The sequence below is a fragment of the Impatiens glandulifera genome, chromosome 7 (genome assembly GCF_907164915.1).
Source record: "Impatiens glandulifera chromosome 7, dImpGla2.1, whole genome shotgun sequence".
Classification (NCBI taxonomy): Eukaryota; Viridiplantae; Streptophyta; class Magnoliopsida; order Ericales; family Balsaminaceae; genus Impatiens; species Impatiens glandulifera.
Genome location: NC_061868.1, coordinates 19,511,462 through 19,532,844, shown reverse-complemented (window position 1 = coordinate 19,532,844; position 21,383 = coordinate 19,511,462). Strand labels below are relative to the sequence as shown.

The 21,383-nt window shown below is 37.0% G+C and overlaps 1 protein-coding gene across 1 annotated transcript; it reads right to left on the bottom strand.

The window, feature by feature from the left end:
- Positions 1 to 19,040: 19,040 nt before the first annotated feature.
- On the bottom strand, positions 19,041 to 20,168 carry LOC124909609 (anthocyanidin 3-O-glucosyltransferase 4-like). The gene has a single exon (XM_047450275.1). The coding sequence runs from the start codon at positions 20,166 to 20,168 to the stop codon at positions 19,041 to 19,043; it is 1,128 nt and encodes a 375-aa protein (XP_047306231.1).
- Between the last annotated feature and the right edge of the window lie 1,215 nt (positions 20,169 to 21,383).

The following is a 21,383-nucleotide window of genomic DNA, read 5'->3' as shown; positions in this document are numbered from 1 at the left end:
CGTTCAGAAGAATAAAATGCGGTTTGAATGCCTTCTTGGATCCATTCACATGAATCATCGAACCGTCGGCAAAAAAAGTTGTCTTCATCTCCTCCATGATTTCAAAAGAAAGGATCAAGTCGAATAGATGACCCTCCGTCGGAAGTTCAAAGAACTCCGCATAAACTGCTTCATCGAAAGAGAACTTCATTCCATTGACGGTTGCTACGATGGATTCATCCACCATAGTTGCTGTTTTGAAGAACTCGCGAACTTCCTTTTCGTAGAAGATGAAATGTCCGCCTAGATACTTCCTCAGCCCAGAATATTCTAGGGTTTGGAACATCTTCACCACCTCCGGTTGATCGAACGCGTATACAGATGGAAAGTCCACCTGTAAAGTATAGTGACCCAAAGTAATTTTCTTCACCATTTTCAAAGGATATGAAACAACACAATATTTCAAAGAGATTTAGTGAGAGAGATGCAAGAAAAGCTAGGGTTCTTAAGGATTTCGAGAGATTAAAAGCTTTCAAATTCATGTAGTAATGTCCTTATATAGACATAAGAGGGAATTAAAGAATAACCGTCTTTTATCAAGGGTATGGCCCATTAATAAATGTTAAACGTCCTTTTTCAAGAAATCATCATTAAAAATGAGGGTATATCAGTCATTTTCTCTAAAACTGATAGACACGTGTCTTCATGTTATTAAGAGATGACTGTTTGATGTTTTGAGCGGGAAAAACAGATAGCTCTCAACGTGGGAGAGTTGTCCTTGATCAGTCTAATCGGCATGTAGTTAGACGTTTTTCTTACTCCACAAATCCATATATCACAACGTCTATTAGACGCATACGTCTAATTCCGTGTTTATAAAAATCCGTCTAATGTTTATTAGACGTGTATGTCTAATTCCGCATAAACACCACGTGTTAGACGTGTGTTTGATTAAACGTGAGCAACTATTTGCTCATGACGTAAAAACGTCTAACGTCTATTAGACGTGTCCGTCTAATCGCGTAGGTATAACACATCAACATATAGACTTAGATGCATGGATTATGAGCAAAAATAGGTCTAAGTACACACTGTTTCTTTTAGACCCCCTTGTCTAATTAGACCGATTAAGGATATTCGTCTAGAGAATATCTTTACTTCCAAAGTAATTTTTCCTCTCATTATGAATATGGACATTAGATTTTAATAAACAATTTTTGTGGTCCAAAGACCAAAAACATTTTTAACAAATAAAAATATTTATTCTTCCAGAATGGCAAGTGCCATTTTTGATCTTCCAAGCTGTGTACTCAGAGGAGTACTCTTCTAGCTTCCTTCCTGCGATCCTCCTGCATCACCTACAAAATAAACTATTTACACATTTTGGTACCCATACTTAATTGGGTCCTCGATCAATTAGTCCCTTAGGAATCCATATTTGAGTTATTCTAATGGATTTCTCATTTATTGTTGTGATTAATGCATAAGATTTTGACTTAGCAGATAACATCCTGCTAGCCACTGATCCTTTAACTTTTGAAGAAGATTTTCTTTTGAAACTCCTTGACTTAGAGTCAGGTTTTAAATTAATAAACTTATTAGCCTTTTCTAGCTTACTCTTAAGCCAGCTAACAGTCAGCGGAACATAAACTATTTCATTTTTGAAAGCAACTTCTTTATGAATAGAATCAGATTAAATATTAGTCACACTTCCTTTAACAAAACTTATTGGCTTAAGTTTGTCATTTGGTTATGACTTTTTGCATGACAGGTTAGGGTCATTGCTATCAAATCTCAATCCGGATCTAGATCCAGTAGGTTTCAACATGCTGATCTGATATTTGACAGCATCACCAGACCTTGTCCATGCACAGTAAACCTAGTTAAGCCTTTTGTTTTCAGATGAAAGAGTTTGAATCTGTTCCTTGAGCATCTCATTCTCAGATGAGATCTCTTCAATCTTCTTTTCAAAATCATTTGACTCTTCACTTTTAGACAGATTTGGTTTATTTAAATCTGATGAAGATTTAGTTTCATTTAGAGATTCTGCTAGCTTTCTGTACTTGATGACCATATCATCTAGTGCAACTACTAGTTGTTCCCTTGAAAACCTTTCGGAAGAGAAATCAAATACCTTAGTCTCCTGAGTTCCTTTTTCATCTTATCTGGCCATGAAGCAAGCCACGTCTTCTTCATCACTTTCACTAGATGAAAAGTAAGAGCCACGGCTGCTTCCTCTGTTCTTTCCGTCACCAGCCATAAGAGCCTTAAGCTCTTTTCCATCATCCTTGGCATCTTCACGCTTTGGCTTTCGGCATTCCGATGCATAATGACCTTTAATACCACAGTTAAAATAAGTAACATTAGCTTTAGATTTTCTATTATCATTAGAATTTGAAGAGTTTGAGTTAGAGTTGCTCTTCTTCATGAAGTCGCCAAACTTATTCACAAAGAGAGACATGGCATCGCTGCTCAGCTGCTGAGCTGTCATCTTCACGTCCGGAGCGGTTGGTGGCTCTTCAGCAGTCACCAGCGCCTTGGCAATGATAATGGACGTGGGTTGATCTTCTTCCATCCTACAGTTCAGCTCGAACTCTTAGGCCTTGTGGTCAGCAAAGAGATCAAAGAGAGATATCTTGTTAAGATCTTTGGATTCTCTCATCGCCATAGTCTTTATGTTCCATTATCTTGGAAGAGCACGCATGACCTTGATAGCAAGCTCCCGGTTGCTATAGGTCTTGCCTAGAATGGACAGAGAGGAGACGATCTTGCTGAATCTGGTGTCGAAATCGTTCATTGTTTCACCAGGACGCATCTTGAAGCTGTCGAACTGTTGAGTGGCAACTATGATCTTGTTTTCCTTGGTTTTCTTGTTGCCCTCACACAGTTGAGTGAGTCTGTCCCAGATCTCTTTGGCAGTGTCACATTCGATGATGTAGTTGAACATACTGTCATCGAGAGATCTGTACAGAACATCAAGAGGCATGTTGTTGAGGTTGTTCTGCCTCATTTCATCAACGGTCCAATCAGCCTTCTCCTTATCAATCTTGATAGGACCTTCTGTGACAACGCTCCACATGTCATCATGAAGAGAGGAGAGATGAGCACGAACTATTTTCTTCCAAACAATGTAGTTTTCACGAGAGAAGGTTGGAATGGATGTAGCACTAGCATCTTGGGATATGGTTGACATATTTCAGGAAAGGCTTGAGAATAGAAACAGGGCTCTGATACCAATTGATAGGATCGACTTTATCGATAGAGACGGGGGTCTGTCTAACGATGAAAGCTTATGAAAAACGGTTAGAAAGAAATCTTGTTAGGGATTTAATTCTCTTTCTATTCTACGCAAACTTGTGTAAACACTTGAAACGGATTCAAGGCAGAATTGTTTACTTGGGTTTGAAGCATAAGATGAAATATGAATAGATGATAGAAATGAAGAACACATCAGTTTGTTTATGGATGTTCGGAGAAACTCTCCTACGTCACCCCTTCTTCCAACCACCGGAAGGATTCACTATAATAGGATTTAAATCAAATACAGTTTACACACACACTTAGCTCACTATTGAACAGAACCCTTTTTGTTCAATTACAAGATGAAGAATATCACTCAGTTAAAGGTGTTTTGATTCTAGCTCTCTTTTGATTCACACACAATACAATCAGAAAGTAGCTTCACAATATGAGTATTCGAAGGATTGAATTCTCTCAAGATTGGCAAGTTCGTAAGGTTGACAGTTGTGCTTGTTAAGGCAGATTGTCCGTTGTCCTTTAGATTTATTAAATACTGAGCAGAAGCTAACGGTCGAATCTTCAAGAATTATACGTGACACTCTTACATTGGAAAGCCTCCATTGTACACAGCAGGTTCTGAGCACACGAATCGTGGCCGTACATCACTGGTAGTGCGCCGAATATTCCATCAGGGATGTACCTGCAAAACAAGTAATGTGAGGAAAATTCTCTTACGTGGCATTCCTTCATTGGATGCATATAGCTGTTGTACTAATCTTCACTAGTAAGTGGAGCAGAAGTAGGGTACAGCTATAGCACGTGGGTAGGTGAAATGCTAGATTCAAGCGTACTACTTAAACTGAGCATTAAACGTATTTCAGTTAGACAGATTGTGAGAATCATTCTAATGAAATAACACATCTCCTTTAAATAATAACGTCTATTAGACCGCCTGGTCTAATAGAATTAGACTAACGTCTAATTACAATAACCATTAGATTGCATGTCTAACTCCATTGAGTTAGACTGCACGTCTAATTCCAGTTCTACCTCAGACTTGTCTGAAAGAGTTAGACGCACGTCTAACTTTCACTAATTAGACTACACGTCTAATTATCCAATAACCATTAGACTGCACGTTTAACTCCACTGAGTTAGACTGCACGTCTAATTCCGGTTCTACCTCAGACTTGTCTGAAGGAGTTAGACGCACATCTAATTCCGCATAAATTAGACTACCCGTCTAATTACAAATATATTAGACTACACGTCTAAGTTTGGTGAGTTAGACTGTACGTCTAATTCTGTGTATTCATTAGACTTACGTCTAATTCTTTACATTCATTAGACTACACGTCTAACTCCGATGAGTTAGACTGTACGTCTAATTCCATGCATTCATTAGACTTACGTCTAATTCCGTGTATCTATTAGACCATCCGTCTAATTACACATATATTAGATTACACGTCTAACTCCACCGAGTTAGACTGTATGTCTAATTTTATGCATTGAATGCCAAAATCGGTCTAATGACACTCATTAGATCCAAGTCTTATGACATATTGTTTCAATACACCTGTATCAAAACTCATAAGTTATTTAATCTTCAAAATCTCAGTGGTTAAATTATTTTAACACTTAGTCAAAATAATTTGACCCAACATAATGTTTATTCTCATTTTGATTTTTTTCTTTATATGACTCGTTTTGATTTGATAGAAAGAATTATTTTTTAGGATTATCGGGCTCTTCACCTTGTTGTTCTCAACATGAATTTCTAGATCATTGTCTTTATTTCCTTCAACTTCATCTTGGAAATCCTCAACAACTTTGGATTTCTCTGTATCAATCTTGAAATTCTCTTCTTTCTCTTGATTAGTTTGAGTATCTTCCACTCTATTTTTATCAGCAACCACTTTAACTTGATTTGATTGAGAATCCTCAACTATCTCTTCAACATGATTAGGTTGAGGTTCCACCTCCTTCTTCGTACTGCTTTCTTTTTTAACATAATTTTCTTCATCTTTTGTTTCCTGTTCTTTAACCACATTTTTCTCTATGATTATAAGCACCTCTGTTTTATTTCCTATATCTTTATTTTCTAACCTTTGTGAATTTTTTGATCTTCTTCCTTAGTCAAATCACATTTTGGGCTTGCATGTTGGAAGGTATTTCAGAAAGAGTATCTGTCTGGCCTCCACTCATAAGTGATTTCCATGATAGTAGGTTTTCATTTTCTGTCCACTACTATCATACTTTTCGACAGTGTGCTTCTAGAATGCACCTTAATTCTAATTCTAGCAAATGATAAGTGCTCTCATCCTTCAGTAATTAGGTCCATGTATAATGGTCTACCCAATAAACTTGCAAAATGACTAAGGGCTTCAGAATTATACATATGTGCAAGTATATTCTAGAGCTTGAACCATATATTTGTAGTTTCTTTTGGTTTACTCAATAGGTTTAAGTCTTCAAACCATTTTCCAACTTCATGTAGTTGGATCCTATATATGTATGCCCATTTCCTAGAATTTCCTTCAGATTGATTCCTTCTTGAATTTAAGGAAATATAGATCATGGACATTTGCTGAAGTCTTCTTCAGCCCTTTTCTTTCCCATTGCTTCAATAATGCATCTTTAGTAATTGGGAAGGAAGATAAAGCTTTTGTAGATGTATAAAATACAAATGCAAACACGAGATATGAATCTTAGAGTGTAAGGATCTCATTCATGATTCGATCAGTCAAACAAACATAGAGTTTATATAAACATACTCGCAATGTTTGTTATAAAGACACTCTCTTATTAATATTTTACAAAAAAAAATCGAAATAGGAAAAAGTGCTAGACGAAAGCGAATACATCATAAGTCCATACATAGTCATTTGTAATATCAGTGACTTCTCCCTCCTTAGCTTGTAGAGCTTTCTCATACTGGTTGGTGATAAATTCCAGGTATTTCCTTCACTTTGGAATGGCATTTAGTTGAAGAGCATCGTGCCATCTTTCAAAGTATTTTGCATAGAGCCTTCGAGATATAAGCTTATTGGGTGTGACAGTAGGTGCAATGTGACTATAACCGAATTGTCTGAACAATTCAAGAATATTGCAGTAGGTGATCCATTCTAAACCCATGAGGAGAACTAGTGGCTTATAAATGATCATGCTCACACCAGGACTTCTCCATCTCGGCCCAAGCTGGGAGATTGATGCTCATGCCATTAATGATGGAATCAGGTTGTTTTGGAGTATTGGTACTCCTATTGTAGAAGTCTTCCAATAGACATCGAGTCTATAAATGGCTTTAGATATATAAAATTTATGTTAACTATCATTAGGATAGCCCGAAATTCTTCTATGGTGGGGCATATAATCCCGCTCTCGAGGAAATAATCTCTTTTGTCAGGGTTCCACCTTTACAGCATTTCCATCATGAAGTTAGAGTTTAGTTCGTATTTCAGGAAACTCATGATGGGGTTGAGGCCGTAGTCCTCGAAGAACCATTGATTTTCATGAAAGTGCTTTGTTCAAGGGAGCAGATTGATATCCGTTAGCATTGACATCGTGAATGACTGTGATAGTAGAAGAGGGAAGGTATTGCAATTGTAACAACAAAAGAAAATGCATATGCAAATAACATGACATATATATAAACATCTCGTAAGGTTTTATATATTTTCTTTTAAAAAGAACTTCAAATGTTACATTTTACAAAATTTCGGAGTTCTTAGGGTTTGTTAGTTTGACTACTAGGCTTCTAACTTTTTTCGTTTGTACAAAAAGGGTAAAACTTAGACCTTCTCTTTATGGGGAGCGAGTTCGGCTACCACAAGCAGAGGTGATAGAGCCCTCACTTTCTTCTTCTGCTTGTTGTTGATGGAACTTATCCATTATTTGGTCGATGTAGTTCTTTCTATCTTTGGGAATACCCATTTTGACAAAATCATTCCAAAGCTCCAGATAATCGATGAAGTCGTTGTGTTCAATTGGCCTGTCTATGGACAATACACAATCATGATAGGGAGGCATGGCATCTCGTCCAAACTATTTGAATAGTTTACTGGTGTAGTACGAAGTGATCCATTTGAGGCCTATAAGTACAATTATGGTCTGGTCATTCATCAAATAGACCATTTTCTTGATACCGTACTACGATAGAAGTTCTTGAATGATATCATTGTCGTATATGGGAAACTCTGGCTTAGCATTCTTGAGGCATAGAGTCTAGAGAGTGCCATTCATTTCCTTACCTAGAAGTGGAGGAGGCATGTGCTCCATTTTCTTTAGAAGCCATACATAGAGGATGGTAGGATCTCCTCTTTTATTGAGAGAGTAGGAATAATAGGATTTGTTGAGACCTAATAGTATCTCAACTACGATGATTTAATGGGATTATGTTAAATTAAGTTAAATTAGGAAAAGGGGGGAAATTGTTAAATTAAGTTAAATTAGAGAAAAAGGGGAAATTGTTAAATTAGGAAAAAGGGGGAAAGTGTTAAATTAAATCAAATGGGGAAATCATTAAATTAAGTTGAACTATGAAGAACGATTTAATTTATTAAAATGAACACACTTGGTTTTGATGAATGAATAAAACTAAGTTCAGAGTTTTGATGAATGAATAAAACTAAGTTCACCAATATGTTTATGTGCAAGTAAAGTCAATGAATCGCTGACTATCAGCAGAATAGCTCATCAGTTGAGCGCTAACAACCAAGTTCGCTATTAGTAGAGTAGCTCATTAACAAAGATGATCATTAGTAGAGTTCGCTATCAGCTGAGTTCCACATCAGCTGAATACGACAAAATATACAACCAACTCTTTACTTTGATAGGAAAAACAATAAACGAATATTCCATTCGCATGTGCACTATCTCGTACTAACGAATATTATTCGTTTGTGCACTACCCCGTTTGCCCACTACCCCGTTTGCTAGGCGTACGACAAACGTACCATTTTCACGTATACGAATATTCCATTCGTCTGCGCACTATATCCCGCACTTCAGGCATATGAAAAACGTACAGCTTCCACGTATCTACAAAATAGATTCGACCGTTGCCATGTATCAAATGTAAAAAGGCATCAGAGTACAACAACGAACATCTCTACTGTTTTTGAAAAGAAATTTCTTGATCATCTCATCTCTTTGATTACTCTCTCTAGTTTGTTCTTTGCAAGTTACTACGATAAGAATACACGAGAAGATATATGTTGAGCGATAATATTTTGTATCATTCGGTAGTAATTTCATTGTTGTAAGTTGAACAGAACATTTTCTATTCAACAAGATAGTGTCAGAGATAGAAGTTCAGACAGGCAATTGTTAAGACTTATGATCTGAGTGGGTTTATGTAGAGGCTATACAAATCAAAGTCTTCTAGTGGAATCCTTCTGGAAACAGAAGAAGGGGTGACGTAAGAGTTTTATCTCCGAACATCCATAAAATTTTGTGTTATCTCTTTACTACTTCATTTAGTCTTATATCTATCACTTCAAATCCCACAATCATTTTCTGCACTTTAAACCGTTCAAGAGCTTGCTACGATTTATCCAAGAATATAAACAAATTTTCAATCTTTAGCAGGATTAAAATCGCATAAAAATGGAAATTAGAACAACAGTATTCAACCCCCTTCTACTGTTGTCATCGATTCTAACAAGTGATATTAGAGAAATGTTTTCGATTCTTAAGCTACTGCAGATATCTGAATCATGTCTAACCTAAACAAGATTCCAATGTTTCTAAAGGAAGACTATGATGACTGGAAGATCAGAATGCAAGCACATCTGGCGGCACAAGACGATGATATGTGGTATGTCATAATAGATGGTTCCATGAAGATACTAAAGGTCAACACATCCACAAATACAATGGTGGGTGCTCCCGAGATGAAGGATAGATATTCATATACTAGTGGACTGCTGAAGACAAGAGGAAGACCAACCTCGACAACGTGGCCAAAGATATTCTCTACAAAATTTTGGACAAGAACATGTTCAGCAAGATCAAGTCATGTTCAATTTCCAAAGAGATATAGGAGAAGATGACTCAACTTTGTGAAGGCAACGACCAAACAAAAGAAAACAAGCTGATGGTTGCCACACAGAAGTTCGACGGTATCAGGATGTGTCTGAGTGAGACTATGATTCAGCAGCATAGTCATCGAACTATCAACCTTGGGAATGATATATAGAAATAGAGAAGTTGTTATCAAAGCTATAAGAGCTTTTCCTAGAGAATGGGATATCAAAACAATGGCTATGAGGGAATCCAATGACCTCAACAAGATCGAGTTGTATGATCTCTTTATCGATCTGAAGGCCTATGAGTTTGAGATAAACTCAAGGAATGAGGAGGGGCCGTCCAGCTCTATCACAACACAAGAACTGGTGACTTATGAAGAACCACCTACTTCGACAACTGCCAAGTCTGCTGAACAGATCAACGACGACACAATATCACTATTTGTCAAGAAGTTTGGCAAATTCACGAGGAAGAATCATTCTAACTCTTATTCTAACAGAAATAATTATAAAAGTGAGTCTAATGATAATTTAAAAAGTTTTAATTGTGACAAACCAGGTCATTTTAAGGCTGACTATTGAAAACCCAGAAGGGATGACAAGAACCCATTCGAGAGGAGGAACAAGAAGGAACAGAAGGCTCTACTAGCTGAGGAAAGCAAGAGAAAATGGGCTGAAAGCGATCCAGATGAGAGTTCCACAAGTGAAAGTGAAGAAGAAATTGTCAAATGCTTCATGGAAGATGACAACGAGGTATTTGATTTCACCTCTGATGAATTCACAAGAAATGATTTAATTACTGAACTCAATGACATGGTCATTGAGTACAAGAAACTATCGGATCTTTTTAATGAAATAAATTTGAAAAGCAAATCTGAAAATACAAGTTTTTCAACTCAAAATAATGAACCAAAAGTTTTGAAAACAAAATAAATGAGGTCTCTGATGAGAATGAGAAGCTAAAAGAAACAATTAAGAACTTATCTTCTAAAAATCAAAGATTAAACTATGTGATTAGAATAAATTAACTAAAAAAAGAAGAATAAATAAATTAATTAAAGAAATAATTAATTAATGGAAAACGTGTAAATTGATTAAAATGAACTTAGGTGAATAAGAACTAGTTTAATCAATACAACATGATTTTACTGATGTGTTCATATAAAGCTTTAAGGATGCATTTGTGAATAAAACTAAGTTGTGTACATTTCTGTGCGCATAAACAGCTCATGAGACGACTGTTTGTCAAGATGACGAAAGTAGAGCTAAAGCACTAAGAGACGTCTAAGCTTTAGGAGAAGACTGAAGCGCTAGTAGACGTCTAGGCTTCAATAGACGCTCTGGTCTGAAGAAGCGCTAACAAACGTGCTCTGGTCTAAAGAAGCGCTAGCAGACGTCTAGACTTCAGCAGCAGACTGAAGTGCTAACAGAAATCTAGGCTTCAACAGACGCTTTAGTATGAAGAAGCGCTAGTAGTCATCTAGGCTTCAGTAGCAAACTGAAGCGTTAGCAGACGTCTAGGCTTCAATAGACGCTCTGGTCTAAAGAAGCGCTAGCAGACGTCTAGGCTTCAACAGACGCTCTGGTCTGAAGAAGCGCTAGCAGATGTCTGGGCTTCAACAGACGCTCTGTTCTGAAGAAGCGCTAGTAGACGTCTAGGCTTCAATAGACGCTCTGGTCTGAAGAAGCGCTAGAAGACGTCTATGCTTCAACATACACTCTAGTCTAAAGAAGCGCTAGCAGACGTCTAGGCTTTAGTGAAAGACTGAAGCAACGCCCGTTCATCTTTCTTGCTCATCGTCCGACAAACGGCCGACTACCACATCAGCACACACAGTAATAAACTGAATAATGCCATATGTCAATATTTAGATTTGACCATTGCATTAACTACCATGTATCATTATACAAACCTTCTAAGAAGCTCAATAGTCACACTATATTCAAGTAGGGCTACGATACTCTAGTGCGTCTATAACACTCAAGTAGAGATACACTACATCAGCACGCGAAGCTCTTCAACACACCATCATTAAATGAAAAGCGACTATGACTCATATATATAAGTGGATCTTAATCAAGAAGAACGCTGGTGGTCCTTCTATTTAGTTCTTCCATTAGTTCTGTTGACGTTGTTCATCTACGATCAAGATCACTCTCTCACTATCCCAGTTGTAATTCATATACTTTGTACTTTCTATTAAGATAAGATGAGAGAGAAATTGATGTAATATTTTTAAGAATATTAAGCGTTGTAAGTTGAAAAGAGGGTGTCTGTTCAATATAATGAGAGCTAGGAGTTCAGAACAGGTATTGTTAAGTCATGGGTTTCTAACCGAGCTTGTGTAGAGGTTATACAAGTTAAAGTCTTCTTGTGTATCCTTCTTGGAATAGAAGAAGGGGTGACGTAGGAGTTTTTATCTCCAAACATCTATAAACAACTCCGTGTCCATTTATTACTGTCTTATTCATTTTGCATCAATACGCTTCAAATCTAGCGATTAATTTCGCACTTGAATCCTATTCAAGAGCTCGCGAGGATTTGTCACGAGAATAGAAATAGGTCTTAACCTCTAACATGGTTAAAACCATATTGGATGTTGATAGTCATTCAACAATACTCAAACTCCATCGGTTGTTGTTGACGCTGATCCTAACAAGTGGTATCAAAGAGAGGTGTTTTACTCTCTAAGAAACAAACATAAATATTTCTATCCTTAAAAAGATCTCTATGTTCACAAATGAAGACTAACATGATTAAAAAATCAGGATGCAAGCTAATCTGGCCTCTTAAAACGATGACATGTGGTATGTCATCATTGACGGTCCTATGAAGATCTTAAAGAACAAAACAACCACAACTTCAGTAGACGACGTCCATAAGATGATTGAAAAGCCAAGATATGAGTGGATAGCTGAAGACAAGAGGAATGTCCATCTCGACAATGTTGCTAAGGATATCCTATACAAAACGTTATACAAAAATATGTTCAACAAAATCAAATATTGTTCCACTGCTAAAGAGATTTGGGAAAAGTTGACCCAATTATGTGAAGGCAACGACCAGACCAAGGAGAACAAACTCATGGTTTCCACACAAAAATATGATAGTATAAGATGAAGTCTGGAGAAATCATGACGGAATTCGATGAAAGGTTCACCGGCTTCATCATCGAGCTATCCACATTAGGAAAAACATATAGTAACAGAGAATTTAATATGAAGGTGGTGAAGGTTCTTCCCAAAGAATGGGATATAAAAACTTTGGCTATGAGGGAGTCAAAGGATCTTAGCAAAGTAGAGATGCACGATCTCTTCGCGGATCTAAAAGCTTACGAGTTTTAGCTAAATGAGAGGAACGAAGAGGAGTAGTCAATCTCAACCATCACTAAAGCTTTGGTGACCACTGAAGAGTCACTTGTTACTGCTATCACAAAGATGGATGAGAAGATTAGTGAAGACGCCATGACACTTTTTATGAAGAAATTTGGCAGATTTATGAAGAAAAGTCAATCTTCTCCTAACTCTAGCTCAAATGCAAACAATTATAATTATAGAAATGAGTTTAAGTCTAATTTGAAGTGCTTTAATTGTGATAAACCAGGACACTTCAAATCAGATTGCAGGAAGCCAAGGAGAGATGACATAAGACCATTCGACCAGAAGAAGAAGGAGTAGAAGGCCCTAGTAGCTGAGGAAAGGAAGAGCCAGTGGGCTAACAGCTCAAACTAATGTTCTTCGTCTGAAAGTAAAGATGATGAAGGAGTTCAATGCCTCATGGATGACACTAATGAGGTATTTGATTTCTCTTCCGAAGAGTTTTCGAGAGATGAGTTCATAAATGAACTCAATGACATGGTTATTGAGTACAAGAAGCTATCAGATGCCTTTGATGAGATAAAGGTGAAACATACGTCTGATAATATCATCTCATCTCAAGATACTCAATCAGAATCTTTGGTAAACAACATGAGTGAGTTTTCATATAAGAATGAAAAGCTTTAGGAAACTATTAAAAATATATCTTTAGAAAACCAAAGACTTACATATGTGGTTAGTTCCTAGACAAAGTCTAGAGAAGCCGTCAAACAACTAATTACTCAGCAAAGACCTGCCGGACGCAAATCCGGTTTGGAATTTGACTATAGTTGCCTAGACAAGTCCACTCACGAGATGAACCCAGTAAAATGCGAGCTTAAGACTATAAGCTTTGTCAAGGGACATTTAGATTATACAGAAACTAATCACAACTGTGATGTATTAGCTTCAAGAGATGTGAAAACTTATGTAAAACCAATTAATAGTTGGCTGAAGCTTGAGAGGTTAACAACCAGTTGGTCTAGCAAAGAAAAATATGATAGAAAGTCAAGGAATTTTTACCAAAAACAATCCCATAAAGCTAAAAAGTCATTAGCAGGAAAAAAGGCATCTGCCAAGTCTAACACCTATGCCTTATTAACAACGCATAGTAAGAAATCCATAAAGATAACACAAATATGGATTCCCAAGGGACTAATGAATCACAGACCCAATTAATTTTGGGTACCAAAGACGTAAAATGTTATTTACAGGTTGAATAGGAAAGTTGCTTGGAGGAATCGGTCTGGTACCTGGACAATAGATGCTCTAGACACATGACCGGCAACAGATAGTTGTTAACTGATGTAGTCAAATTCACAAGGCCAAATATAACTTTTAGTGACAACAGTACAGGTAAAACTGTGGGTAAGGGTAAGATTATCCACGGTAACTTAACTATTAATAGTGTACTTTTGGTAGAAGTACCTTTGTTATAACTTAATAAGAATTAGTCAAATGTGTGACAATAGTTACACATTTGATTTCCAAAATAATGCATATCTAGTTAAAGATAAGCAAGGGAATACCTTGTTGATAGGTAGTAGAATAGAAATTCATATAGGATGAATTGAAAAAACAAGATTTCTAAACCAGTATGCATGATTGCAAAGAATGATCAAAACTGGTTATTGCATAAGAGATTAAACCATCTCAATTTTAAAACCATAAACAATCTATGTTCAAAAGAATTGGTAAATGGAATACCCAAGTTAAAGTTTTCCAAAGATAAGATCTGCTCTGCTTGCCAGATGGGCAAACAGGCCTGATCAACTTTTAAAAATAAGGGTAATATTCAATCTGACAAGTGCCTGAAATTATTGCACATGGATCGTTTCGGTCCAATTCCAGTAACCTGTCTAGGTGGGATGAGATATACCCTTGTCATAATAGATGACTTTTCTAGATTTACTTGGGTTGTTTTTTTAGCCTCTAAGGATCAGACGGCTGAACAACTGATTAATATCCTTAGAAGACTACAAAATGAAAAAGGCTTTAACAATAATTAAAATAAGAAGTGATAGAGGTACTGAGTTTACCAATAGACGTCTGTCACTATTCATTGAGGAGCCTGGTATACTAACAGACGTCTGTCACTATTCATTGAGGAGTCTGGTATAAGACACGAGTTGTTTAGTGCCAGAACTCCATAGCAAAATGACATTGCTGAAAGGAGAAACAGAACATTGAAGGAAGCGGCTAGATCCATGCTTGCTGATTTCGGTGTTTCTCAAAGATTATGGACAGAAGCCATAAACATAGAGTGTTACACTCAAAATAGATCAATGATCAATAAACGCCTCAATAAACACCCTATGAAATATTTTATGGAAAACCCCCTAAAGTTGCATATTTTAGGATTTTTGGATGTAATTGTTTTATTCATAAATAATGGCTAGAGTCATTTGAATGCTATTGATGTCAAAGCATACACTGGTGTAATGTTAGGATGTTCAGTAGTTAGTAAAGCATACAGAGTATTTAATGAACAAAATCAAATTGTTAAAGAGTCCATACACATAGTCTTTGACGAATCTGTGGAAAGTAATTCCAACGAAGTCAACGAAGTTGCTAACAGATTAGAAGATGTTATCTTTCAATTTGATAGTGACGATGAAGCTCAGGTTATAAGAAACATGTCGTCTGATCAACCAGCTGATCCAGTTGATGCTCAACCAAACGTCCAGACTATAAGTCAGCAGGCTATTGATAGTCCGGATGTTGCGGGGCCAGCTGATCAGACATCTGACCTTCTTAGACCTAACTTCAGATGGAACAAGAACTACCCGCCTGAATCCATTATTAGTAACCCGTATGCTCCTATTAGAATAATACACCAACTAATGGATGAGATGACTAATTAAACATTTATTTTACAATTAGAGCATAAGAAAATAGATGAAGAATTTCTTTATTCCGATTGATCAATGAAATACAAGAAGAATTAAACTAATTTGTACGAAACAGAGTATGGCATCTAATTCCAAGTCCTGAAAATCAATCGATCATTGGAACTAGATGAGTATTTCGAAACAAATTAAGCAAAGATGGCCTAGTTGTGAGGAACAAGGCCAGACTTGTAGCTCAAGGCTATAGATAGGAGGAGGGAATTGACTTTAAGGAGTCTTTCGTCCCTGTAGCAAGGCTTGAAGCTATAAGGATATTCCTAGTCTACGCTGCTTTTAAGAATTTCAAAGTTTATCAAATGCACGTTAAAAGTGTCTTTCTAAATGGGATTCTTAATGAAGATGTGTATGTCGAACAACCTCCAGGTTTTAAAGATCATTCGTTGCCTAATCATGTGTTTAAGTTAGACAAAACACTTTATTGTCTTAAGAAAGCTCCTAAAGTTTGGTATGATACCTTAACAAAGATTTTATTTGAACACGATTTCATAATAGGCACAATGGATAAAACATTGTTTAGATTTGTTAAGGATTCGTATATTTTACTTGTTCTGATATATGTTGATGACATTATTTTTGGGTTAACTAACCCCAAACTCAGTGAAAAGTTTTCTATGCTCATGCAGGACAAGTTCGAGATGAGCGTGATGGGTGAACTGACGTTCTTCCTAGGCCTTCAAGTGTGTCAACTTAAAGATAAAATTTTCATTAACCAAGCCAAGTACACGAGGGAATTGCTAAAGAAATTTGGTATGGAGAGCTGCTCAGCAGCCTCCACTCCCATGAACTTATCTAGAAAGTTGGACAAGGATTAAGATGGTCAGAGTGTCAATATCACGAGATACCGAGGGATCATAGGCTCGCTACTCTACCTAACATCCAGTCGACCAGACACCTTGTTTGTCGTCGGCGTTTGCGGGAGATTCCAGGCTAACCCTAAACTATCCCACTTTATAGCTGCCAAGCACATCTTGAAATATGTAAAGGGGACTCAATGCATTGGACTGTGGTATCCGAAAGATTCTAGTCTTAAATTAATAATTTACTCTGATGTAGACTATGTAGGGTGCAAAATTGATCGGAAGAGCACTAGCAGAACTTGTTAGTTCCTGGGTGACCGTCTAATTTCTTGGTTTAGCAAGAAGTAGATGTCCATCACCACGTCTAAAGTAGAAGCGGAATACCTTACCACAGGTAACTTCTTTGCTCAACTTCTTTGGGTTCAACATTAATTGAGAAACTACGGTATCTAGGAAGATGGGTCTCCCATTTTTTATGACAATACCAGTGCGATAACAATCACATTCAACCCAGTGTTTCACTCTCGGACCAAACATATCGACATTTGTCATCACTTCATCTGGGATCACGTGGCACAGAAGCACGTTCGACCGGAATACGTGCCAATAGACCTTCAAGTGGAAGCCATATTCACAAAGCCACTTCCAAAATTAAGTTTTCCTATTTCAGAAATATCTTGAGACTTTTTGATTTAAACTAAATTTATCATTCATTCCAAAATAATTTCATGCATAAATTTAGGGGAACTCATTTTTGAAACTAAATTTATTGTTAATCTTTTAAAATAATTTAATGTATAAATTTAGGGGGAACCCTTCTCTAAACTAAATTTATCATTCATTTTATAAAAATATTTTATACATAAATTTAGGGGAACTTAAAACAAAGCAGATGAGCCAGACATGTTGAAACGGATGTTCCCAATAGCGTTGAAAGAGCGTACGTCTAATGACATTGCGCACCAGACGAGCTAGGCTTAAGTTGTCCGAAATTTCAACTTGGTCAGACGTCAGTATGTTGGGTAATCGCCTGCTAATACAACTAAGGCTTTGCGTGAGCAAACGCTTTCCAAATAGACGTCTTTCTCTACGTGAGCATACGCTCTTTGGTTAGACGTCTTGTTTCGCGCGAGCAGACGCTCTTTGGTTAGACGTCTTACTCCGCGCGAGCATATGCTCTTCCTAACAGACGTCTATCTATGTTGAAATGAAAGACATATGAACAGTCCAACTAGTCGGTTGTCTCAATGCTCACCAGACCTCTCCTCTAAATCCAAATGGGGGACAACTGTGTCAATCTTATCAAAACAATGTCGTTTCACTCCTATCTTTAAAAAGTGAACGGTCACATTATTAACAAATAACATGAAGACACGTGTCTTTCATTCACTAAGATGGGACCAACACCCAATATTTCTTATCAAACGCCTGTTATTTATAATGATGTCTTTTACCTCGTAAATGATGATTTTTAATTAATCATGTCCTTTCATTTAAATGACGGTTTTGCTAATAATAATTTTTTAAATCGGTATCGTTTCAAAACTATTTAAAGGGAGCCTTGCACACAAGAAACGTTTCATACTCCCTTTCTTCTCTAAACCTTAAACCCTAAACCACATTTACGTTCTCTTTCCTCTCTATAGAATCTATTTTCATCTTCTTCTAATCTATATTCGATTAAGATGACTTCTTTGGTTCAAAAGACTTTGCAGATTGATTTCGAGTTAGTATATGCCGCGGGGTTGCCGGAGATGGCGGCTATGCTCCGAACCCTAGAGGCGTTTGGCCTCAGAAAGTTCTTGGGAGGCCCTTTCATCCTACACGAGCAGGAGGTTCGTGAGTTCTTCCGAACAACAAAAGTGGTGGGCGAAACCATTCAAGCCACAGTAAAGGATGCGGAGATCTCCATCTCCAAGAAGTTATTTGTCTAGGTGCTTGGGCTTCCAGCGGAAGGTCTCACCGCATTTGATGAGATTCCCGTTGAAGATATTGCTCAGATGCAAACCCTATTTTCCGACCTTACCGATCCAGTGGAGACGTATGGGAAGAAAAAGCTGATGAAGACGGAGTTTTGTCTCCTTATAGATATTGTTTCAAAGTCACTGAAGGGGGAGGTTAGGGTCGTTAAGCACATCAAATAACCAAGATAAGTATATTATGCTTTCACATATCATTAGTTATAATCATGTCGTTAATCGCACTACATCACAAACAAATTTTTTTTAATGAAACCCTAAACTCCCATAATTTTTACAACAAAACACAATGATAAAAACTTTATCCAAAAAGTTTATGATATCCACATGATTTTTTTTACATTCCTCGATCGCATCATATCACTATTCAAAACTTCAAATAAAACACCTACAAAATATATGGTTTATATATATTTGATAAAAAAATATTAAGAACTTCAATTTAAAAAACAAACATTATCTCATCTAAATCAATGTCTCAACCAAATATTTAAAGTAGTATAAATTTATATTTTTTAGTCTAAATTCATATTAACTTCAAAATGTATTTTTAAATGGAACTTACAAACATCAAAAACATTCAAAATAATATACAAGTAAATATTTATAAATTTCTTTAAAAATAATTATTCATTAATTACATCGCATTGTCAATTACTCAAATAAAATTTATTTAAACTTTATATTATTGTAAAATAAACATATAAATTTTTTAAAATAATTTAGTTTTGTTTTTATGCATAGTTTTTATTGTGGCTTAACTATATCTCGAAGAAAATCATTGATATTATGATAAGATGATCCACCCTCTTCCGTCGCTTTCTTCGCTGCCTCTCCCAACTTCCTTGCTCGTTTCCTCCTCTCCTCGCCGTCATCGTCGCCGCCCATCACCTTCCCAATAGCGTCTAATATCGCCTCCCTTTTCACCAAAATATAATCTAGCGTCTCTTTTTGCTCGTCGAATTCAAAAATAGACATTTTAGCTCCAACTCCAACTCCAATTCCTAAAATCTGCACGACCAACTTCTCATTGAAAAATTGTTCACTAAAAAGAGGCCAAGTTATCATCGGAACTCCAAAACTTATCCCTTCAATAGTCGAATTCCAACCGCAATGCGTCAAGAATCCACCAATAGATTCATGAGACAGAATTAGTACCTGGGGAGCCCATCCTCGTACTAGAATTCCTCTACCACATATCCTTTCCTCGTACTCATAATCTGACAACCATTTCTCAATCTCCTCCTTCCCATCTGTTTCTCGAATTACCCAAATGAAAGGACGGTTCGATGCCTCCAATGCCAGACCAAGTTCTAACATCTGAGTTAGCGTCATTTTACTCAGACTCCCTAAACATACATAGATTACTGACCCTGATTCATGACCATCGAGCCATTTCAGACATTGGTTCTTGTCAATTGATGCTTTGTCCCCTCTACTCGCCATCTCCGACTTGTTATTTGACATGGACAATGGTCCAACGCACCATGCTCTGTTGTGATGCAATTTTCGTAATTCGTGGATGTAATCCAGTTCTAACTCATCGAAACTGTTGATTATAATCCCGTACGCATCGCGATTTGCTTCTTTTAACCTCTCTTTATATTCCTTCATTCCAGTTGAATTCGAATATACAAAAACAGGTAACTGTTGTTTTGTTATCTCAATTCTATCCGGTATACCTGGCACGATAAAAGGTTGTTCTAATTCCACATCGCTTTCAAGAATTCCAGAAACTTCAGTTTGATGAATCAATATTAAAGATAAACAACCCATTCCATCGAAGATGACTCTCCTGATGTCTAATCTCTTGGCGGCTACTGCAATTTTAGGAATGAATCTGTCGGTTATCATGCAAGTAGGAAAGGGCTTCATCTGTTCCACGACATGCTCAACTGATGTTTGCCATTCATCGAGAGCTTGAAAAAAGTTGATCCATTGTCCCTTTGGGAGTTTATCGGCGGTTTCGCAGTTTTCCGGTGTTGATAACAAGATGCCAAAATATATTTTTCTTATTATCTCAAATAGATTTTTACAACTCTTTATAGGAAAGCATAGACTCTTCATATGCTTGACTCTTCAAATTACAAAACAAAATTATTCTGCATATTGAATAGCTCCCACCCAAATCTCTTGGTTATCCCACTCACCCCTAGTTATTACTCTAGGATTATTAAACATCAAAAAACTAAATACCTTATTAATTAAAGTTTATTCAACAAATTTCCCCCTTAAACTTAAATATTCTTCCCATCTCTCATTCCAATCAGCCTTTTACAACTCTCCAGCAGTGTGGTCGGTAATGGCTTGGTGAATATGTCAGCGGCTTGAGCTCGACTTTCAACATGCTCCAACTCAACCTTTCCTTCTTTGACTTGTTCTCGAATGAAATGAAATCGGACGTCAATGTGCTTGCTCCTTCCGTGATTAACTGGATTCTTTGCCAACTCGATCGCCGACTTGTTATCAACTCGAATCACAGTCCCTTCGTCTCGGATCACTCCCAAATGCTTTAGTAAATTTGAAAGCCATACTGCATGACACACACTCCAAGAGGCCGCCACATACTCTGCCTCGCAGGTCGACAGAGTTACAATAGGCTGCTTCTTTGACAACCAAGTAAAAGCTGAATTTCCGAGTAGGAATACATAACCCGAAGTACTTTTCCGGTCATCAACATCACCACACCAATCACTATCAGAGTAACCCACTAATCGGTAGTTATCTGATTTTGAATAGAAGATACCAAGTGAAAGAGTTCCTCGAACATATCTCAGAATTCTCTTCAAGGCCTTCCAATGTGTATAGCTTGGATCCTCCATGAATCTGCTTGTTATCCCAACACTCAACATTAGGTCGGGTCTCGTGCTTGTAAGATACCTTAGACTTCCGATTAAGCTTCGATATCTCCCAACATCAGCCCGTTCTCCTCCATCAAACTTTGAGAGTTTAGTGCCTGGTTCCATTGGAGTTGAAACTGGGTTGCAGTCCTCCATTTTAAACTTCTTTAAAATTTCAAGCGCATACCTCTCTTGGGATATAAAAATCCCTTCCTCTGACTGCTTCACTTCTAGGCCAAGAAAATATTTC